Source organism: Saimiri boliviensis, chromosome 1 (assembly GCF_048565385.1).
Source record: "Saimiri boliviensis isolate mSaiBol1 chromosome 1, mSaiBol1.pri, whole genome shotgun sequence".
In the NCBI taxonomy this organism is placed as follows: Eukaryota; Metazoa; Chordata; class Mammalia; order Primates; family Cebidae; genus Saimiri; species Saimiri boliviensis.
In genome coordinates this window covers 237712933-237736717 of record NC_133449.1, presented here as the reverse complement: position 1 = coordinate 237736717, position 23785 = coordinate 237712933, and the positions used below count along the sequence as shown (strand labels likewise).

The 23785-nt window shown below is 39.6% G+C and overlaps 1 protein-coding gene across 5 annotated transcripts in view; it reads left to right on the top strand.

The window, feature by feature from the left end:
- The window catches only part of BDP1 (BDP1 general transcription factor IIIB subunit), a 121924-nt gene that overhangs the window by 32448 nt on the left and 65691 nt on the right, over positions 1-23785 (top strand). For all 5 annotated transcript variants that reach the window (XR_012513507.1, XR_012513508.1, XM_074384929.1 and 2 more), the window contains exons 10-16: positions 5085-5363; positions 7111-7246; positions 12737-12898; positions 15154-15310; positions 19212-19303; positions 20235-20463; positions 22200-22330. Coding sequence is in view for 3 of the 5 variants with exons in the window: in XM_074384929.1 (XP_074241030.1) it covers positions 5085-5363; positions 7111-7246; positions 12737-12898; positions 15154-15310; positions 19212-19303; positions 20235-20463; positions 22200-22330 (1186 nt within the window). In the remaining 2 variants the exon portion in view is untranslated. The remainder of the gene's footprint in view (positions 1-5084; positions 5364-7110; positions 7247-12736; positions 12899-15153; positions 15311-19211; positions 19304-20234; positions 20464-22199; positions 22331-23785) is intronic.

The following is a 23785-nucleotide window of genomic DNA, read 5'->3' as shown; positions in this document are numbered from 1 at the left end:
GGGAATGTATCTTTTTTCAATCCACTAGTTAACTGGTCCAAAACAATAGCTTTCTTTTAAATTTTTTAACAGGTATGATTGGGTTATTTGACATCTTTTTAGTATAGAGGATAGTTGTAGCCAGTCAATGAACATCAGAATTTGGAGTGTCTTATTTCATGTTTGGTTGTTTATTATCATTTTCCTCTATGAAACAAATCTGGTATAAAATTGTAGTTTTAAAAAAATGGAACTCTTATCTTTTGGAGTTGTGACTAGACTATTGGTTGAGTATAACTTATTTCTGAAAGCTAATGTTGACTTGTAACAGGTAGAAAATTGTATATGTGTGCGGGTGTGTGTATACATATATATATATATATATGTATGTATTTATATGTATTTTTATTTTTAGGCTTATGTTTTCTTAACTATTTGAACTCTGGTCTAGGAGGACAATGTTTAGCTATAATCACATAAAGAAGATGCTTGGAACTGTAGGGAACATTATATGTTATTTAGTTTACATTTTAACCCCTTTTCTATTGCTTTTAATCACCAAGAAATAGCCCCAGAGGTTGTAAGACAGTTTTTCCTAAGGACTCACAGTGTGAGTAGTGGCAGAGGCAGAACTGAAACCTAGGATTGTGAGAGCCTATGTTGGGGGTCCCCATGACCATCTCCCAGGGTTTAATTATTCACCAAGAAGACTCAGGATTCAGCTTCCTCTGCCTGGAACATATTACACTTTCAGACTTCCAGAAGGAAAGCAGTTTGGCATAAACCACATTGTACAACTAAGGCACAGTAAGCCACTAATAATCAGGGTGGTAGGAACCCTTCCCAGAACCAAATTCTGAGACATGGCCCAAGGGCCAACCTTATAAGAAGGATTTTCAAAGGATAGCAGTCAAGCCTGCTAAATTAACTCTTTTCTGTTCAAAGCCAGGCTAGAATTTCTTCTTCTGGGGCATGGTGCCTATATCGTTTAAAAAGTAGTATTGGCCGAGCGCTGTGGCTCAAGCCTGTAATCCCAGCACTTTGGGAGGCCGAGGCGGGCGGATCACGAGGTCGAGAGATCGAGACCATCCTGGTCAACATGGTGAAACCCCGTCTCTACTAAAAATACAAAAAATTAGCTGGGCATGGTGGCGCGTGCCTGTAATCCCAGCTACTCAGGAGGCTGAGGCAGGAGAATTGCCTGAACCCAGGAGGCGGAGGTTGCGGTGAGCCGAGATCGCGCCATTGCACTCCAGCCTGGGTAACAAGAGTGAAACTCTGTCTCAAAAAAAAAAAAAGTAGTATTGATAACTGCAAAATATCTTTATTCTTAATAGTCATTTTTTTTTTTTTTTTACATATTATACATTATCCTAGAAGATTAAAATATATATCTTCTTGTGATTATCATGTTACAGGTGATAACATGAGTAACTCACTGTTATCCTATTTAATATGAGGACTTTTTTTTTGAGACAGGGTCTTACTTTGTCGCCCAGGCTGCAATGCAGTGTCAATCTTGGCTCACTGAATCCTTCACTGCTAGGGTTCAGGCAGTTATTTCACCTCAGCCTCCTTAGTAGCTGGGATTACAGGCATGTGCCACCATGCACCAGGCTAAATTTTGTAATTTTTGGTAGAGATGAGTTTTCATTATGTTGGCCAGACTGGTCTTAAACTCCTGACCTCAAATAATCTGCCCACCTTGCCCTCCCAAAGTACTGGAATTGCAGGTGTGAGCCACCACACCCAGCCAGAAAGTTTTGTTGTTGTTGTGGTTGTTGTTTTGAGATGGAGTTTTGCTCTTGTCTAGGCTGGAGTGTAATGCACAATCTCAGCTCACTGCAACCTCTGCCTCCTGGGTTCAAGCAATTCTCCTGCCCCAGCCTCCCAAGTAGCTGGGATTGTAGGCATGCACCACCACACCTGGCTAATTTTGTATTTTTAGTGGAGATGGGGTTTCGTTATGTTGGTCAGGCTGGTCTCGAACTCCTGATCTCTGAGGTGATCTGCCTGCCTCAGCCTCCAAAAGTGCTGGGATTACAGGCGTGAGCCACCACGCCCAGCCAAACTTTTTAGATATGTTATTATCTCTCAGATTTTTAAAAATGATTATTCTTATAAAATAGATTTATTTTCTCAATTTTAAAATCCTAATCTTTTAAGTTTAATTTTGTTTACCATTTACTTTTGAGATAGAGTCTTGCTCTTTTGTGCAGGCTAGAGTGCAGTGATGCACTCATAGCTTATTGCAGCCTCAAATTCCTGGGCTCAAGTGATCCTCCTACCTCAGCCTCCCGAGTAGCTAGGACTACAGGTTGTGTGCCACTATGCTCAGCTAATTTTTTTTTTTTTTTTAGATGGGGTTTCACCATAATGGCCAGGCTGGTCTTGAACTCCTGACCTCAGGTGATCCACCCACCTCGGCCTCCCAAAGTGCTAGGATTACAGGCGTGAGCCACCGCGCTTGGCCTATGCTCAGTTAATTTTTTTTTTTTTTTTTTTTTGAGACGGAGTTTCACTCTTGTTACCCAGGCTGGAGTGCAATGGCGCGATCTCAGCTCACCGCAACCTCCGCCTCCTGGGTTCAGGCAATTCTCCTGCCTCAGCCTCCTGAGTAGCTGGGATCACAGGCACGTGCCACCATGCCCAGCTAGTTTTTTTTTTGTATTGTTTTTAGTAGAGACCGGGTTTCACCATGTTGACCAGGATGGTCTTGATCTCTCGACCTCGTGATCCACCCGCCTCGGCCTCCCAAAGTGCTGGGATTACAGGCTTGAGCCACTGCGCCCGGCCAGCTAATTTTAAAAAAATTTTTGTAGAGTCAGAGTCTTGCAGTATTGCCCAGGCTGCTCTTGACATTGAATGTCATTACCCTTTGAGATTAGATATTTTTAGAGAAAATGTCTGATCAACCATGTCTATGAAGTTAAGGTTGCTTTTGCGTTGGAGACTGACTTAGTTTTAGGCTGCTGTATCAGGTAATTTACAGAGAACATAAATTTATTTCTCTAAGATGAAGGCACTGTCATCTGGCAAGGGTATTCTTGCTGTGTCATCACATGACAGAAAAGCAAAGAGAGAGCAGGAGGGGGCCAAACCTGCCCTTTCATAACAGCACTAATTCTAATGAAGGCAGAGCCCTCATGTCCTGTCACCTCTTAAATGTTCTACCTCTTAATAATGTTACAATGGCAATTAAGTTTCATCATGCATTTTGGAAGGGACATTCAAATATAGTAGATACTGTTTCTTGGTGATCTACAGTTTTTTTAAAAAATTAATTCATGTTTTCACCTTTTGATACAGTTGATTATTAATAGACCTTAACAGGAAGGGCAGTAGAATTTATTTTAAAATATTTGTTCATTGAAAAAAAGTATACAGAAGATAAAATTCTTAAACTCTCCCTACTATCTCCTGTCTCTGAAAGGAAATTCTTCAGATTTCCCAGAGATAACTATTGTGAAATCCTTTTCTATGCATATGTATGTATTTATGTGTGTGTCTTATAATATAGACAGCCCCCAGCTTACGATGGTTCAGCTTATGCATTTTCAACTTTACAGTAGTGTGAAAGTGATATTCATCAGTAGAAGCCATACTTCCACTACTCATAAAGCCATTCCATTTTTCACTTTCAGTATAGTATTCAGTACTTACATGAGATATTCACCATTTCGTTTTAAAATAGGCTTTCTGCAAGATGATTTTACTCAACAGTAGGCTGATGTATGTGTTCTGAGCACTTTTGAAGTAGGCTAGGCCAAGATGTATTAAATGCTTTTCTTTTTTTCTTTTCAGACAGAGTTTTCCTCCTTTTTTTTTTTCTTTTTTTTGTTTTGAGATGAAATCTCATTCTGTTGCCCAGGCTGGAGTGCAGTGGCATGATCTCAGCTCACTGCAGCCTCTGCCTCTCTGGTTCAAGCGATTCTCCTGCCTCAGCCTGCCAAGTAGCTGGGATTACAGGTGCCTGCCAACACACCCGGCTAATTTTTGTATTTTTAGTAGAGACAGGATTTCACCATGTTGGCCAGGCTGGTCTCAAACTCCTGACCTCAAGTGATCTGGGACTTCAAGTGATCCACCTGTCTCAGCCTCCCAAAGTTCTGGAATAACAAGTGTGAGCCACCACACCCAGCCCAGAGTTTTGCTTTTATTGCCCAGGCTGGAGTAAAATGGCATGATCTTGGCTTGCTGCAACCTCCGCCTCCCAGGTTTCAGTGATTCTCCTGCCTCAGCCTCCTGAGTAGCTAGGATTACAGGTGCCAAGCAAATTTTTGTATTTTTACTAGAGATGGGGTTTTATTATGTTGGCCAGGTTGGTCTCGAACTCCTGACCTCAGATGATCTGCAGCCCTGGCATCCCAAAGTGCTGGGATTACAGGCATGAGCCACTGCATCTGGCCTGTGTTAAATGGATTTTCGATTTACAGTATACTCAACTTATGATGAGTTTATTAGGATGAAACCCAGTGTAAGTCAAGGAACATCTCTATATGTAATTGTTTTTGTTTAATAAAAGAGATTTTATGTGTATCTGCCACTTGATTTTTTTTTTTTTTTTTGAGACGGAGTCTCACTCTGTTGCCAGGTTAGGGTACAGTGGCGTGACCTCTGCTCACTGCAACCTCCACCTCCTGGGTTTAGGCAATTCTGCTGCCTCAGCCTCCCAAGTAGCTGGGACTACAGGTGTGTGCCACGAGACCCAGCTAATTTTTGTATTTTTAGTAGAGATGGGTTTTTGTCATTTTGGCCAGCATGGTCTCTATCTCCTGACCTCGTGATCTGCCTGCTTGGCCTCCCAGAGTGCTGGGATTATAGGCATGAGCCACCACACCTGATTGCCACTTGATTTTTAAAAATGCAACAATATGTTTTGAAATTTTCCACATGAGTATGTATAAATTTACCTCATTATTGTTTTTGGCTGCATGGATTTTTATATATTAGTTAGTCATTTCCCATTGGACATTTTAGGTTGTCTTTAGGTTTTTTGTTTATATAAATAAGTACTACAGAGGACATCTTTGAGTATCTCCTCCACCTTTACAAATTTTTCTTTAAGTTGTTTACATATTTATAGCCATTTCTCTTGTTTTCAGTGAAAAAAGTTGCCTGTGAAGGAGTGAATGATGATCCAGATGAGTCTATGAGTTCTAGAATTTCAGACACAGAAAGATCTCAGAAGGATGCTCAGACAGTTGAAGAAGAGTTTCTGACTTCATCAGGGGAGGATGCAGAACAGGTTGCATTAGAAATAGACCTAAATCAAAAGAAACGAAGAAGGAAGAATCAAGATAAGGCTAGTGAACTGGAAGTAAACAATCTTTTAGAAAATGCCCCTGGTGAAGCGGGTCCTTCTAAAGGAAAAAAACACAAGGGTAAGTTATATTTAAAAAGCTTTTATATGACTTGAGAAGACGTGTACAATAATATGGTATGTAACTTAATTTTCTGTCCAGATAGCAATTAATGATGCTTATTAATTGATTCTGTATTCATGATACTACACTAATGCTTTTTATTTTTAATTAAAGGAAAAAAGGGTTATTGTAAAAAAAAAAAATTAAAGGAAACAAATTAAAGTGGGGAGATTTTTCTCTAAAGTTTGTTTCTTTTTTTTTTTTTTTTAAATGACCCCCGCACCCAACCCAGCTGCCTCGTGGGGCGGGGCGGAGGCCTCTAAAGTTTGTTTCCAGGATGTATCACCTCCTGTGCCTTCTCATTAACTATGATTAGAAATCACATGTCTGTATATTTAAAAGTATGTCGCTTATATCTGTTAATGAAACACAGGTTTTCATGTTGTACCTCTACAGTGCACCTCTGTGAACTCACAAGGGATTGTTTAATTCCTATAAAAGAACTAATTGAATATGTATTTCTTCCATTTTTCTTTTTTACTCTTCTAATGCAAGTATATTGCCACTTAGGAGTTGCTTGGGGATGAGGGCCAAGAGTTTGACAGGGAGTCGTGGTCCCTTTTCTTAAGAGTTCATATATAGATTATTTAAAGCTGGTAAGGAAAAGGTAGGAGCAGACCAGAACAACCTTTCTACAAAATTTGTATTTTCCATAGTTGAGATTTACCCATCTGATTTTATTTTTATTTATTTTTATTAATATTTTTGAGATAGAGTCTGGCTCTGTTGCCAGGCTGGAGTGCAGTAGCACGATCTTGGCTCACGGCAACTTCCACCTCCAGGGTTCAAGCGATTCTCCTGCCTCAGCCTCCCAAGTAGCTGGGACTACAGGCGTGAACCACTGTGCCCAGCTAATTTTTGTATTTTTAGTACAGACGGGGTTTCACCATGTTGGCCAGGATGGTCTCAATCTCTGGACCCTGCAATCTGGCTGCCTCAGCCTCCCAAACTGCTGGGATTACAGGCGTGAGCTACCATGCCGGGCCTACCCATCTGATTTTAATAAAAGAGTCCTGGTAGCTAACTTAATATGCTTTGTAGACATCACAGTATTATGCTCTTTTTTTGGCTTACCCTTAGAGTCATTACATACAGTGCAGAAGAGCTTAATGATTCACAAACAGGTTTTAGAAATCAAACAGAACTTGCTTTAAATTCCGGCTTTTTTACTTGCTTAAGTATCGCATTGGGCAAGTTTTTAAGATCTCTGAACTCCGGTGGTTCTCTATGAGATTAATATTAATACCTTTTAATAGGATTATTTCAAGTATTAAATGAGATAATGTATCTTATGGACTTAAGGGTTCCTGCCACTTAGTAAGTACTCAATAAGTGATAGCTATCACTGTGTTATTAATTAGTACACTTCTAAAAAAAAAAAGTGCACTTTTAAAGGAACAAAAAAATAGTTTAAATCAACTTTTAGTTTCCTTACTTGACATATAAAATAAGTCACTTTAAATACTTAAAATTTAAGATAAAAGGAAGATGCTACAAATTGCCTAAGAAGCTTGGACTGATCCTCATGTATGTTAAGTTTTTATTATGGTCTAAAAATAAGATGTGTGCCTTGCAAATAGGAACTTGAATGTTGAATGGATTAAGGTTTTGTAGGAAAGGACCGTGTTATAGGTAAATTCCTTTGTGCCTTAAAAAAGGTGTTTTTGCTGTCATTTTTAGAATAACATGCATTTTATATTTGTAGATAAATGTCAGTCTATAAGTCCTGATGTAAAGGAAGGTGAATGCAGTAAGGAACAGATGCCTTCCATAGATGGCATTGTGGGTTCTGCCTCCAGTGAAAAAACTGAGAAAGGAACTGACCCCATCCTTTCATTAAGGTATTTTCTACGTCTGGTTTTATCCACATCTGTTGATTACTGAGAAAGGAGTGTTGAAGTCTCCATCTGTAATTGTGGATTTGCCTGTTTCGTTTTTTCAGTTTTATTTGTTTTTGCCTTATCTATTTTGAAGCTCTGTTGTCAGATGTGTATGTATCTAGGATTGTTTTGTCTTCTTGGTGAAATTCCCTTTATCATTGTGTACTGTCCTTCTGGTATTGCTCTTTTTTTCTGATGTTTACTTTGCCATTGTAGCTTTCTTTTGGTTGTGTGTTTGCATGGGTTTATCATTTTCTGTAACGGTTTTCTCTATCTTTGGTTTTCATTAGTTTGAATATGATGTGTCCTGCTGTGTGTGTGCTTTATAATTTGATTTAGTTTGTAAAATAACAACATGAGATTTACCCTCATAACAGATTTTTTTTTTTTTTTTTTTTTTTGAGACAGAGTTTCGCTCTTGTTATCCAGGCTGGAGTGCAATGGCGCGATCTCGGCTCACTGCAACCTCCGCTTCCTGGGTTCAGGCAATTCTCCTGCCTCAGCCTCCTGAGTAGCTGGGATTACAGGCATGTGCCACCATGCCCAGCTAATTTTTTGTATTTTTAGTAGAGACGGGGTTTCACCATGTCATAACAGATTTTTTTTTTTTTTTTTGAGACAGAGTTTCGCTCTTGTTACCCAGGCTGGAGTGCAATGGCGCGATCTCGGCTCACCGCAACCTCCGCCTCCTGGGTTCAGGCAATTCTCCTGCCTCAGCCTCCTGAGTAGCTGGGATTACAGGCACACGCCACCATGCCCAGCTAATTTTTTGTATTTTTAGTAGAGACGGGGTTTCACCATGTTGACCAGGATGGTCTTGATCTCTCGACCTCGTGATTCACCCGCCTCGGCCTCCCAAAGTGCTGGGATTACAGGCTTGAGCCACCGCGCCCGGCCCAGATTTTTTATGTGTAGGATACACTATTGTTAATTATAAGCACAGTGTTATATTGCTGATCTCTGGAATTTTTTTTTTTTTTTTTACCTTGCATAACTGCACTTCTATACTCATTGAACAACTCCCATTTCCTCCTCCCAGCCCTTGGCAATCATAATTCTTTCTTTTTCTCTTTTGTTTTGTTTGTTTTGTTTTGTTTTTGAGATGGGGTCTCACTCTGTCACCCAGGTTGGAGTGCAGTGGCACGATCTCAGCTCACTGCCACCTCAGCCTCCCAGGCTCCCAAGTAGCTGGGACCATCAGCATGCACTACCACCCCAGCTAATGTTTTGTATTTTTAGTAGAGATGGAGTTTCACCATGGTTTTCAGGCTGGTCTTGAACTGAGCTCAGGTGATCCACCTGCCTTGGCCTCCCAAAATGCTGGGATTACAGGCATGAGCCACAGTGCCTATTGGAATATTTTTCTGTAACTGCTTATTTCACTTGGTGTAATATCTTGAAGTTTCATCCATGTTGTAGCATATGACAAGATTTCCTTTTTTTTGAGACTTGAGTCTTGCACTGTCTTCTGGGCTGGAGTGCAATGATGTGATCTTGGCTCACTGCAACCCCTGCCTCCTGGGTTCAGGCAGTTCTCCTTCCTTAGCCTCCTGAGTAGCTGGGATTATAGGTGCACACCACCACACCCAGCTAATTTTTTTTTGTATTTTTAGTAGAGATGGGTTTCACTGTGTTGGCTAGACTGGTCTTGAACTCCTGACCTCATGATCCACCTGCCTCGGCCTTCTGAAGTGCTGAGATTACAGGTGTGAGCCACTACTCTGGGGCAAGATTTCCTTTTTTATGACTGAATAATATTCCATTACATGTATATGCCACATTTTCTTTATCCAGCCATTGGTTGACAGACATTTAGGTTGTTTCTGTCTGTTGGCATCACTGAAAATGGGAGTGCAAATCTCTCTTCAAGATCCTGATTTCAATTCTTGTAGATAAATATCCAGAAGTGGGTTTGCTAGATCATATGGTCATTCTACTTTTTAATTTCTTGAGGACCCTCATACTGTTTACAATAATGGGTGAACCATTTTACTTAACCACCAACAGTGTTCAAGGGTTTCAGTTTTTTTCACATCCTCTTCAATTAATACAGCCTTTCATTTTATTAATAATGTCTGTCTGAACAAATAGAAGGTGATATCTTATGGTTCTTTTGATTTGCATTTCCCTGATTATTTTTGATGTTGAACATCTTTCTGAGCTGTTAGCCATTTGTGTGTCTTCTTTGGAGAAACGTCTATTGAGGTCCTGTGCCCAATTTTTAAATTAGGTTATTTTATTTTTTGCTGTTGAGTTTTGAGAATTATTCATATGGTTTGGATTTTAGCCCCTTATCAGAAATATGACTTGCACATTTTCTCCCATTTCATAGGATGCCTTTTCACTCTATCTACCATTTCCTTTGGTGTACAGAAGCTTTTGAGTTCAGTGTAGTCCCATGTCTAATTTTGCTTTTGTTTCCTAAACTTTTGGGTGTCATAACTAAGAAACTATTGCCAAAAACAAACTTAAAGTTGTTAATTATTTTTAAGCATATAATTTAGTGCCGTTAGTTACATTTACATTGTAGTGCAGCCATCAACACCATTTATAAATCTATTTTTATTACTGCAAACAGAAAACCTGCACACTTTATGCAGTAATTTCTCATTCTCCCCTTGCTGCAACCACTGATAATCTCCAGTCTGCTTTCTGTCTCCCATCCAAGTGCTAACCAGGCCCAGACTTGCTTAGTTTGAGATCAAATTAGACCCATTCAGAGGGGTAAGGCCGTAGACTACTTTCTGTCTCCATGACTGTCTAATCTAGATATTTTACGTAAGTGGAATCATATGCTATGTCTCATAGTTGTTTGTTCCTAGTTGACAGATATCTAAAGTGTGACTTCAGAGATACACCTAATTTCATAAACTACACAAAACTGTACTCATGGCTTTTTCTAATTTTTAAAATAATTTTAAAAAATCATCGTTAATGGCCGGGCGCGGTGGCTCAAGCCTGTAATCCCAGCACTTTGGGAGGCCGAGGCGGGTGGATCACGAGGTCGAGAGATCGAGACCATCCTGGTCAACAAGGTGAAACCCCGTCTCTACTAAAAAAAATACAAAAAATTAGCTGGGCATGGTGGTGTGTGCCTGTAATCCCAGCTACTCAGGAGGCTGAGACAGGAGAATTGCTTGAACCCAGGAGGCGGAGGTTGCGGTGAGCCGTTGCACTCCAGCCTGGGTAACAAGAGCGAAACTCCGTCTCAAAAAAAAAAAAAAAAAAAAAAAATCATCGTTAATTTTAATAATAGCCTCCCGAGAAGCTGGGACTGCAGTCATGGGTCTCCACGCCTAGCTAATCTTAAAAATATTTTTTAAGGCCTGGCGCGGTGGCTCACACCTATAATCCCAGCACTTTGGGAGGCCAAGGCGGGTGGATCACGAGGTCAAGAGATCGAGACCATCCTGGTCAACATGGTGAAACCCCGTCTCTACTAAAAATACAAAAAAAATTAGCTGGGCATGGTGGCGCGTGCCTGTAATCCCAGCTACTCAGGAGGCTGAGGCAGGAGAATTGCCTGAACCTAGGAAGCGGAGGTTGAGGTGAGCCGAGATCACGCCATTGCACTCCAGCCTGGGTGACAAGAGCGAAACTCCGTCTAAAAAAAAAAAAAAAAAAAAAAATATATATATATATATATATATATATTTTAATAGAGGAGTTTTCCAGGCTGGTCTCAAACTCCTGGGCTCAAGCAATTCTCCCACCTCATTGTGAGCCACTGTGCCTGGCCCCAACTTTTTCTAATTTAGGAGAAAAAACAACCCTTTAATGACCGTTGAAGTCCTACTTGTTTTTGGAAAACAAAGAGTTTATTCTAAAATTACCGTGTACACAAGAACAAAGGCTCACCAATGATAGACAGTTTTAGAAAACACCAACTTTGGAGAGGGACTCCCTGTCCTAGACTAACGTTCAAGCTAGAATAACTCCAACAGCATGGTATTGGTACAGAGTTAGACAAATTGACTCAGTGGAACTGAATATAGAGTTTAGGAAGAGACATTTAGGAATCTGTCATATGGCAGAGGTAGCTTTAGAAATTGGGGGGCAAAGATTGAACTAACTATTCATTAGATTGTGTTGAGATTTGAAAAATATAATATTTTATCCTTGGTTGGATTACCATAGCCACTAACTTCCTGATGGATTGAAGACTAAAAACAAATCTTTACAACTTTTAGAAGAAATGTAGAAAAATATCTTTGTAATGTCAAGGATTTGTAATGTCAAGGATTTATTAAGACATAGAAAACACAGACTTTAAAAGATAAGATTGATAAGTTTGATGGTAGTAAAATTAAAGAGGTCTGTTAACAAAGGCTCCATAAAGAAAATAAAAGGCAAGTTACTGATCAGGAGGTTTTATGTGTAACATCTAGACAATAAAAATATATAGAAAACTCTTGCTGATAAGTCAGGAAAAGATAAATAACTGGTAGAAAAATTGAGCCAAAAAAAAAAAAAGCAGTATGGTTAAATGTGAATATGTGTTTAAAATGGTAGTGTATGGCCATCAAATATGTTATTGTTAGTTGAAATTTATTTTGTGACAGGATCTTGCTTTGTCGCCTAGGCAATCTCAGGTCACTGCAGCCTTGACTTCCTGGGCTTAAGCAATCCTCTCACTTCAGCCTTCTGAGTAGCTGGGACTACAGGCATGTGCCACCACACCTGGCTGATATTTGAAATATTTTTTAATATTGTAGTTCTCACTTTGTGTAGGACTATGTTAACTGCAACTTGAGCTTATTGGAGCTGTGTCCTCCTCACTTTATATGACTTGATTACACAGTACCCTGCAAAGCAAGGATTGCCTATATAAATTTTAATGAAAGCTAATTCCTAAATATTACTATTATTTTACACGTTTGATTTGTAAACCCCATTTAATAATTTCTCATTTTGAAGCCTTTTTTTTTGAGATAGAATCTTGCTCTGTCACCCAGGCTGGAGTACAATGGTGTGATCTTCACCTCCTGGGTTCAAATGATTCTTGTGTCTCAGCCTTTCAAGTAGGTGGGATTATAGTTCCGCACCACTATGCCCAACTAGTTTTTGTATTTTTAGTAGAGATAGGGTTTAACCATGTTGGCCAGGATGGTCTCAAACTCCTGGCCTCAAGTGATCTGCCTGCCTCGGCCTCCCAAAGTACTGGCATTACAGGCATGAGCCGCCATGCCTTCCATTTTGAAACTTGAGCATGTTCCTAAGCATGTAAATTTGTGGCTGTTGCTTCTCTGGTGGTACGGTTTTTAATAACATGATGCAAGATGGATCATAGAAAAGCGAATACAGCAGTTTGTATTATTCTATAATATGAAGGAGCATCTTGCAAAATGGTGATTTTGTGTGTTTAAAATTTTTAAAAATAATTATTGTAAAATATGTATTATTAGGAAATCTCTCTCTGATACAGTTTCTTTTTTTTTTTTTTTTTTTAAGTCATCAACAAGATGTCACATCAGTAGCAACTGCTGAGGCTTCAGAATCAAGCACTCTAGATTTGCCTTCATTAGAAGTTGGAATTAGAGCATTGTGTGAAGTAAATAATGCTGTAGGTAGCTGTACAGAAGAAAGAAATATTGACCTAAAAAAAAATTCACTGTAAGTATTTTATATAATAGGATTTATTCTAAAATTTTGATAAGGTTCTTAAATGATAATAATGTTGCTTTATTTAAGGATTAGAGGGGACCATTAATACATAGTTTATTAATAGTAGAGGGGATTATTTAATATGTAACTATACTGTGGTCTGTTAAGAGTGTAACATCAGGTGTTTAACTTTGTATTTCATTGCAGAAAAATTCTCTTTCATATCTGATGTATAATATGAATTTTAGGAAGGTGGTAACTTAAGAAATTCTAAAACTATTTGGAAGCCTAAATATTTACCATGAAATTTTACTTTTACTTGATTTGAGTTTTTTTTTAATGCTTGGTGTGAAAATAATGGATTTTGATATTAGTGATTTCAAGGAAGTATATCTTCTAATATGTAGATACTTGTTAAATTAATATCTTCCCAAGAAACTATTTTTTTTTTTTTTTTTGAGATGGAGTTTCGCTCTTGTTACCCAGGCTGGAGTGTAATGGCACAATCTTGGCTCACCGCAACCTCCGCCTCCTGGGTTCAGGCAATTCTCCCGCCTCAGCCTCCTGAGTAGCTGGGATTATAGGCACGCACCACCATGCCCAGCTAATTTTCCGTATTTTTAGTGGAGACGGGGTTTCACCATGTTGACCAGGTTGGTCTCGATCTCTCGACCTTGTGATCCACCCGCCTCGGCCTCCCAAAGTGCTGGGATTACAGGCTTGAGCCACCACGCCCGGCCCTCAAGAAACTATTAACAGCGTTATAAAAATCTCCCTTTGAAGAGATACCTGAAGATTTTATACTTACTTTTAATATTCCTCATAACTCTTCATCTCATATGGGCTTAAAGGGTGTTCAGTTTATTTTTCAGCAAAGTACTGTCACAATAGAAATCAAACCTTTAAAAAATCAAAATGTAAATTAGTCTTTGAGATAGGCAATACATTCATAGGGTTCAAACATCCAAAAGTATAAAAAGATATGATTGAACTCTCCCTCTTACCTGTCCCCTTACACTCAGTCCATGTAATTTCTTATATTCTTTCAGAGATTAGAAAAAACTACATTCAAGCTAATACAAATTTGTATTTTTTGCTCTAATGATAAACCTAATGACAGTATACTATATATAACATTTTGTAGTTGTTGTCTTCTGTCTTTTCATAGTCTTACGTAGATACTCTCCTTGTTTTTTGTAGATTAATAGTGTTCTGTGTATGTATGCATCATAGTTCGTATTATCAGTGCCCTATTGACTGCTATGTAGGTTGTTTTGCTAAACAATGTTTATAGTCTTGCACCTCTGTCTTTTCGCCTATATACAAGTATATTTGTAGGATAAGTTCCTGAGCTGACAGAATGTATGGTGTGTACACACACACATGCACCTTTAAACATTTATGGTATTTATTTATTTGTTTATTTGAGACAAGGTTGCACTCTGTTGCCCAGGCAAAAGTCCAGTAGTATGATTTTTAACTCACTGCAACCTCAACCTCCCAGGCTTAGGTGATCTTCCCACCTTAGTCTACCAAGTTGCTGGTGCACACTACCACATCCAGCTAATGATTTTTTTTTTTTTTTTTTTAATTTGAGACAGTCTTACTCTTGTTGCCCAGTCTGGAGTGCAGTGGCGCCATCTTGGCCTACTGCAACTCCGCCTCCCGGGTTCAAGTGATTCTCTTGCCTCAGCCTACTGAGTAGCTGGGACTACAGGCACGTGCTACCACATCTGGGTAATTGTATTTTTAATAGAAATGGGTTTCACCATGTTGATCAGGCTGGTCTCAAACTCCTGACCTCAGCTTCCCAAAGGTGATCCACCCACTTCAGCTTCTCAAAGTGCTGGGATCATAGATGTGAGCCACCGTGCCCAGCCTTCCCATCTTCATTTAATCTTAGTTAGTATTTATTAATTTTATCCTCACTGTATTGTATTGCATTTCATCTAATCTTCCTTATTGTGAGATGCTACCTTCAGTATATGCCAAATTCATGTCTATTTTGGAGTCATTTTTTGGATTTTAAATTTGTTTTATTTGTTTATTCATCTAATAATAACACTGTTTTGATTTCTAGTGATGAATAGTATATTTTTAATATCAGATAGAACAAGTTGTTTTCTTCTTTTTAAGTTTTTTTGCTACTCTTATTCTAAGTAAGCTCTTAAAGGAGTTCTTCCTGGTTCTCAATAGGTTATTTTAGAAGTTCATTTAGACATGATTGTATGTTGGATGCTATTTAAATAACGTTAATTTTTCAGGGAAATTGATCAAACAGAAAATGTTAAACCTATGTTGAGAGGTCACCTCCAGAGACCTAAACCCAATTTGTCAAGGGCTGGGAAGAAATCAGTTCTTTCAGAAGGCAAAACAGAGGCAGAGAGCAAGAATTCACACTCAGAAACTTCAGTTGAAAAGGTATGGAATAAGAGACTTTATGGAAATTAAAATTATAAAAATTTTCCCTAAATAGGAATACAGATTTTTGACTTGTAATTACAAAGCACTGTTACTGATATTAAAACAGTTACAAGAACTTAACATTAGATTTGTTCCTATCTTAACACTTTTACACTATTGGTAGGAGTATAAATTAGTCAACCAGTGAGGAAGACAGTGTGGTAATTCCTCAAGGGTCTAGAAATAGAAATACCATTTGACCCAGCAATCCCAATACTGGGTATATACTCAAAGGATTATAAATCATTGTAAAGACATATGCATACGTATATTCATTGCAGCACTGTTTTCAATAGCAAAGACTTGGAACCAACTCAAATGCCCATAAATGATAGACTTAAAGAAAATGTGGTACATATACACCATTGGAATACTATGCAGTCATAAAAAAGGATGAGTTCATGTCCTTTGCAGGGATATGGAAGCCATCATTCTCAGCAAACTGACACAAGAACAGAAAACCAAACACCGAATGTTCTCACTCATAAGTGGGTGTTTAACAAGAGAACACATGGACACAGGGGCCATCACACACTGGGGTCTGTTGAGGGGTGCAAGAGCTAAGGGAGGGATATCAGGGGGTGGGGGAATTGGGGAGAGATAACATTAGGAGAAATATCTAATATAGATGATGGGGGGGATAGATGCAGCAAACCACCATGGCATGTGTGTACCTATGTAACAGTCCTGCACAATCTGCACATGTACCCCAGAACTTAAAGTATAAAAAAAGAAAAAAGATTTGTTCCTATCTTACTAGTTTTTTGTTTATACCTTTTTTTTTTTTTTTTTTTTTGAGACAGTGTCTTGCTCTGTCACCAGGCTGCAGTGTAGTGGCATGATCTCAGCTCACTACAACCTCCACCTCCTGCATTCAAGCAGTTCTCCTGCCTAAGCCTCCCAAGTAGCTGGGATTACAGGCATGTGCCTCCACGCCCAGCTATGTTTTGTATTTTTAGTAGAGACAGGGTTTGACCATATTGGCCAGGCTGGTCTCAAACTTCTGACCTTGTGATCTGCCCGCCTCTGTGTCCCAAAGTGCTGGGTTACAGGTGTGAGACACTGCACCCAGCCAAAACCTTTTGAGCTGACCACAGTGGTGCACACCTGTAATCCCAGCACTTTGGGAGACCAAGGCAGTTGGTGGATCACTTTAGGCCAGGAGTTTGAAACCAGCCTGGCCAACATGACAAAACCCCATCTCTACTTAAAAACACAAAAAAATTAGCAGGGTATTGTGTCACACACCTGTAATCCCAACTACTCGGGAGTTTGAGGCATGAGAATTGGTTGAACCCAGGAGGGAGGAGGTTGTGGTGAGCTGAGATAGTGCCACTGCACTCTAGCCTGGGTGACAGAGTGAAACTCTGTCTCAAAAACATAAAAAATAATAAAAACCTTTTTCTCTGAAACTATTAATTTACACTTTTTTGGGTCCCATTGATCTTTTTAATAGCTATATCAGGTTAACATAGTATTGATTTACATAATCAGTATTCACATGCTACATTATTCACATGCTACTGATGGATGTTTAGGTTGTGTCTATTTTTGTTTGTTTTTTTAAGTCTTGTATATTAGAAGCAAACAATTTCGTAAATAAGGCTTTCTCAAGGATACAGACAAAGGATAAACTTCTAGAGATGATGGGATTGTTGGGTCAAACAATATTTTAAATTTTTTTTTTTTTTTTTGAGACAGAGTTTCGCTCTTGTTACCCAGGCTGGAGTGCAATGGCGTGATCTCGGCTCACCGCAACCTCCGCCTCCTGGGTTCAGGCAATTCTCCTGCCTCAGCCTCCTGAGTAGCTGGGATTACAGGCACGAGCCACCATGCCCAGCTAATTTTTTGTATTTTTTAGTAGAGACGGGGTTTCACCATGTTGACCAGGATGGTCTTGATCTCTTGACCTCGTGATCCACCCGCCTCGGCCTCCCAAAGTGCTGGGATTACAGGCTTGAGCCCCCACGCCCGGCTCAAATATTTTTATGACTCTTATGCATTGTCTTTTATTGTTCTTTGTATTACTTTAGAAAATTTTCTGATGTCTGAGTTTCCTGAATTGTTATGCATTGTCAAACTGTCTTAAAGAATCTATTTGCTGGCCGGGCGCAGTGGCTCACGCCTGTAATCCCAGCACTTTGGGAGGCCGAGGTGGGTGGATCACAAGGTCAAGAGATCGAGACCATCCTGGTCAACATGGTGAAACCCCGTCTCTACTAAGAATACAAAAATTAGCTGGGCATGGTGGCGCACGCCTGTAGTCCCAGCTACTAGGGAGGCGGAGGCAGGAGAATTGCCTGAACCCAGGAGGCGGAGGTTGCGGTGAGCCGAGATCGCGCCATTGCACTCCAGCCTGGGTAACAAGAGCGAAACTCCGTCTCAAAAAAAAAAAAAAAGAATCTATTTGCTAAAACACTTTTTAAGATGTTGCTTTGCTTCTTTTCCTGTTATGTCACGTATCTTTTATCATGATCTTTATAGTATAGTTATATTATTTCTAATCTTATAATTATTGAATTCTAGAAAATTTGGAAAATGCAGATTCATGTAAAAGTTAAAAATTAGTTGTAATTTTTTTCTTTACCTTTTTTCTTTGAAATGTTGTAATCTTGTTCCTTCTAATACTTGTAATTTCATTATTCACATGTAATCAGTCTTTTCACATATATCCTTACAGATTTTCTTTCACAAATCTGAGCCATGGTTTGTTTGGTTTTGTATGTTTGTTTGTTTGTTTTTCCAAGATGATATCTCACTCTGTTGCCCAGACTGGAGTGCAATGGCATGGTCTTGGCTTGCTGCAACCTCTGCCTCCAAGGTTCAAACAATTCTGCCTCAGCCTCCTGAGTAGCTGAGACTACAGGCATTTGCTACCGCACCTGGCTAATTTTTATATTTTTAGTAGACAGGGGATTTCACCATGTTGGCCAGGCTGGTCTTGAACTCCAGACCTTGTGATCTGTCCACCTTGGCCTCCCAAAGTGCTGGGATTATAGGCATGAGACACCACACCTGGCCTGAGTCATGGTTTCAATTTAGTTTTGTATCCTTTGGTAATTAACATTTCAGAAATGTCTTTCTGAAATATTTAGTGTGATTCCATTTTTGTTCAAAAAAAAAAATATACACCAGGTGTTGTGGCTCACACCTGTAAGCCCCGCCCTTTGGGAGGCTGAGGCGGGCTGATCACCTGAGCCCAGGAGTTTGAAACTAGTCTGGGCAACATGGCGAGATCCCGTCTCTACAAAAAACAGAAAAAAACTAACTGGGCATGGTGTGCACCTGTAGTCCCAGCTACTCAGGAGGCTGAGGTGGGAGGATCATCTGAACTTGGGAGGTTAAGGCTGCAGTGAGCTATCACTGTACTCTAGCCTGGGCAACAGAGTATGACCCTGTGTTAAAAAAAAAGAAAAAAAATTCTCATCTGCATTTAGGAGTTTTAGAAAATCTATTCTAGTTAGAAGTACAAAAATTGTAGTTCATATTTATTTATTTTTGGAGGCAGAGTCTCACTCCGTCACCCCTGCTAGAGTGCAGTGACGTGACCTCAGCTCACTGCAATCTCTGCCTCCCAGGTTTAAGCAATTCTCCCGCCTTAGCCTCCCAAGTAGCTGGGACTACTGGGACATGCCTGGCTAATTTTTTGTGTTTTAGTAGAGGTGGGGTTTCACCTCGTTGCCCAGGGTGGTCTCAAACTCCTGAGCTCAGCCAGTCCACCTGCCTTGGCCTCCCAAAGTGCCAGGATTACAGGCTTGAGCCACTGCTCTGGGCCAGTTCTGTTGTTTTAATTTATATTTATTACAAAGTTTGAACTTTTTATGGCAAGTAGATAAATTGTAGGAAATTAAATTCACAGAACCACATGGAAAAGGATAAAACGAATATGTTGGACAATCTGAGAACGGAGACTACAGAGAGAGAGACTCCAGAAGCTGAAACTGTATCTATGTAAGTATTCAGGAAGTAGTATGAAAATAGTATCTCTTAGGAATGATTGTAATAATTTATTTTCTACTTAATAAGGTCTGAATTTTATTTTCAAGTGGTGTACCTTGTTTATTTTCAACAACTGCTGGTTTTGAAACATTAATAATTCTCTGATATTGCTTGTGTAAATTTTATGACTCTATTGAGTTAGCTGTTACATTTCAGTGGTTACAATATATGTTCTTGGATAATTTTATTTATAGCAAGGGATTTCAAAAAGGAATATTTAACTTGAAATGGAAATCTAGAATAGGCTTCACTCCATTGTGAATCTGACTGGTGGATTCTGGGCTGTTCCAGGGGTTACCATTTATATCATGATTTGTGATTATTCCCCTGGAGTTGTACATTATCCTATAGCATCCTTTGGAATAGTATTATATGTTTGTCAGTTGTAGATTTTTCCAATTTTGTAATAAAATTCTATTTAAAATTGCTTTTTAAAATAGGCTTCCAGGATCATGTCTTGTCTCTTTCTTTTTCTTTTTTTTTTTTTTTTTGAGATGGAGTCTTGCTCTGTCTTGAAGTGGTTCAGTCTCTGCTCACTGCAACCTCTGCCTCCCAGGTTCAAGCAATTCTCTTGCCTCAGCTTCCCAAGTAGCTGGGATTACAGGTGCCCACCACCATGCCTGGCTAATTTTTGTATTTTTAGTAGAGAAAGGGTTTCACCATGTTGGCCAGGCTGGACTTGAACTCCTGACCTCAAATGATCCTCCCGTTTTGGCCTCCCAAAGTGTTGGGATTACAGACAGCCACTGTGCTTAGCCGGATTATGTCTTTTCAGGACACTTGTGAATTATTTAATATTCCAAATGGTTTATTAATTCATGCCAGGGAGAAGGAAATTTGTGACTTCAAAATAAACATTTATTTTACTCCTTTGTGGTTCTAGTTTGGGTGAAAAAAAGTGTCTGCAGGAAGGTAATCAACTAAAGGCGTTCAAACCTGCACAAGTGAGGGGCCGATTGCAAAAGCCAAAGCCAAATGTAGGTAAAGCTGCTGAAAGAAGAGAAATTCTCATATCACAGCAAGAAATTGGGGCCAATGTAGAAAAGAATGAAAATGAATCCTGCGTTGATAGAGATGAAAAGAATCAAAATGAGTCATGTGTTGGTAGAGATGTAAGTACTCTGATTCCTCCTCACATTTCTGTTAGAACAAGTACATGAGCCTTAATAAAAGCTTCCCTTCACCCTTACTTACTTATTTTTTTGAGACAGAGTCTCTTCTGTCACCCAGGCAAGAATGCAGTGGCACGATCTTGGCTCACTGCAACCTCTACCACCCAGGTTGAAGCGATTCTCCTGCCTCCAGCCTCCCTAGTAGCTGGAACTACAGGTGCACACCACCAAGCCTAACTAATTTTTGTATTTTTAGTGGAGATGGGGTTTTGCCATGTTGGCCGGACTGGTCTCAAACTTCTTACTTCATGTAATCCACATGCCTCGGCCTCCCACAGTGCAGGGATTGTAGGCGTGAGCCACCATGCCCAACCCTTCTACACCCTTTTAAAAACATTACCTCACAATTTGTGTGAATCATTTATTAAATTTATAGTCAAATCTCATAGCCAGCAGCCTTGCTGATTGTAAAGCCATTTTAGATTTTGAGCATTTACATGATAGGTAACCTGTGTCACCTGACCTCATATTTGGATTTGGTTTCTCCTGTCACTTAGTGGATATTTGAATTAACCTCCTCTTTTGAAGAGATTAGTACATATGTGAGTTTTAACATTGGCTTAAACAGCATAAAATGTTAAAAGCTCCCTACTAAGATACAATTCCAAGAACAGACTGTGAATTTTAGATTATTTACATAATCTTTGTGATAAAGGTAAAAGTTGACATGTTTTGAGATTTCAGTTTCTTCTCTTATAATTTCCATGGTCCATAGGCCAGGCATGGTGAACTCATGCCTGTAATCCCAGCATTTTGGGAGGCTGAGGTGAGAGGATTGCTTGAGGCCAGTGTCTGAGACCAGTCTGTCAATATAGTGACATTCTGTTTCTACAAAGTAAATTTTTTTTTATAATTATACTTTAAGTTCTGGGGTACATGTGCAGAACTTGCAGGATTATTACATAGGTACACACATGCCATGGTGGTTTGCTGCCTCCATCCCCATCACCTACATCAGGCATTTCCCCCAATGTTATCCCTCCCCAACCTCCCCACCTGCTGCTATCCCTCCCCTAGCCCCCCACCCGACAATAGACCCCAGTGTGTGATGTTCCCCTTCCTGTGTCCATGTGTTCTCATTGTTCAGCACCCACCTATGAGTGAGAACATGAGGTGTTTGGTTTTCTGTTCTTGTGTCAGTTTGCTGAGAATGATGACCATCATTCACAGCAAAAATTTTTTTTTTAGTTACCTGGGCTCGGTGATGTGCTCTTAGTCCCAGCTACTTGGGAGCTGAGGCGGAGGGTAACTTGAGCCCAGGAGTTAAAGCCTTCAGTGAGCTATCTATGATCATGCCATTGCACTCCAATGTGGGTGACAGAGTGAGACCCTGTCTTTAAAAAAAAAAAAAAAAAAATACCATGGTCTATGATGCAATTACAATAATCAAAAGAATTCAGAAAAATAGGTCCCCATGGGGTATTTCTAATAGATAAGACCAAAGTAGTTACTTTGATTAGGAGGAAAAGAATGGGGCTTTGAGATATACTAAAAGGAGTAGCTCATGAAATTTTCTCAGAAAGCTAAAGTAAAAGCATTAAAAGTATTTTACAGTCACCATTTTATAATTTTAAATTTTTTGCCGTTTTATACTTAAATTGAACAACATTTTCAATGAAATCTGTTATGCCACGTTGTGAAACCCAAAACATTAAAAAATGTTGTTTGTTTTCAAGACTCCTCAGTACATGGAATATCAATTGTGTAAAGATTTTGAAGAGGAAGATGTCATATTACAGCCTGAGAAAAATTATTCTTTGCAAAATGTGCAGCCAGATGAGCCCAAAGTTCTTAGTGAATATCTAAGGTAAGCATCATTTTTGTTGATTATATAATCTTTGGATTTTTGTAAAAAGTTTTAGAACTCTTTAATCAGGTTTTTAAAACAGAATCAAATTAGATGGATTTGTTATCTGTATGTCTAGTTAGTGTTTTAAAATATAACTTCATCTTTCAAGAAAATTTATGTCATAGCCTTTATGTGAATTTCTCAGATGGTTTGAAAAAAGCTACTCATCATAAATTAGTACTTGAATTAACATAAATAGCCTTTTTACTTGTTTTTTTATTTTTTGAGACAGAGTTTCACTCTTACTGCCTTGGCTGGAGTGCAGTGGCACAATCTCAGCTCCCTGCAATCTCCTCCTCCTAGGTTCAAGCGATTCTTCTGATTCAGCCTCCCTCGTAGCTGGAATACAGGCGCCTGCCACCACGCCTGGCTAATTTTTGTATTTTTAGTAGAGACGCAGTTTCACCATATTGGCCAGGCTGGTCTCTAACTCCTGATCTCAGGTGATCCATCCGCCTTGGTCTCCTAAAGTGCTGGGATTACAGGTGTGAGCCACTGCGCCTGACCAGCCGTATCACTTAACATGCATATTAAATTGTATGTTTATGTTCAAATGTAAAATGGGACTTATTTTTTTTTTTTTTTTTTTTTTTTTGAGACGGAGTTTCGCTCTTGTTACCCAGGCTGGAGTGCAATGGCGTGATCTCGGCTCACCGCAACCTCCGCCTCCTGGGTTCAGGCAATTCTCCTGCTTCAGCCTCCTGAGTAGCTGGGATTATAGGCACGCGCCACCATGCCCAGCTAATTTTTTGTATTTTCAGTAGAGACGGGGTTTCACCATGTTGACCAGGTTGGTCTCGATCTCTCGACCTTGTGATTCACCCGCCTCGGCCTCCCAAAGTGCTGGGATTACAGGCTTGAGCCACCGTGCCCGGCCAAAGGATTTTAGACAGCTCACATATATCTTTTTTTTTTTTTTTTTTGAGTTGGAGTTTTGCTCTTGTTACCCAGGCTGGAGTGCAATGGCGCGATCTCAGCTCACCGCAACCTCCGCCTCCTGGGCTCAGGCAATTCTCCTGCCTCAGCCTCCTGAGTAGCTGGGATTACAGGCATGTGCCACCACGCCCAGCTGATTTTTTGCACTTTTAGTAGAGACGGGGTTTCACCATGTTGACCAGGATGGTCTCGATCTCTTGACCTCGTGATCCACCCGCCTCGGCCTCCCAAAGTGCTGGGATTACAGGCTTGAGCCACCGCGCCCGGCGCCGCGACTTATTTTTTAAATATTTGTTTCTTTGGAATTAGATTGAGCACATACTGCCTTTGTTTAAGATAAATAAATTTTATTTAAAACTTATGTATAAAAACCCATACTGCTCATAGCCAAAGCCTTTTCTGCTTTTTATTTCTTCCTTGGAGGGTACCAAGCCAGGCTGATGGAATTACTAGTTTACTTTTTAAATTTTCGTTTTA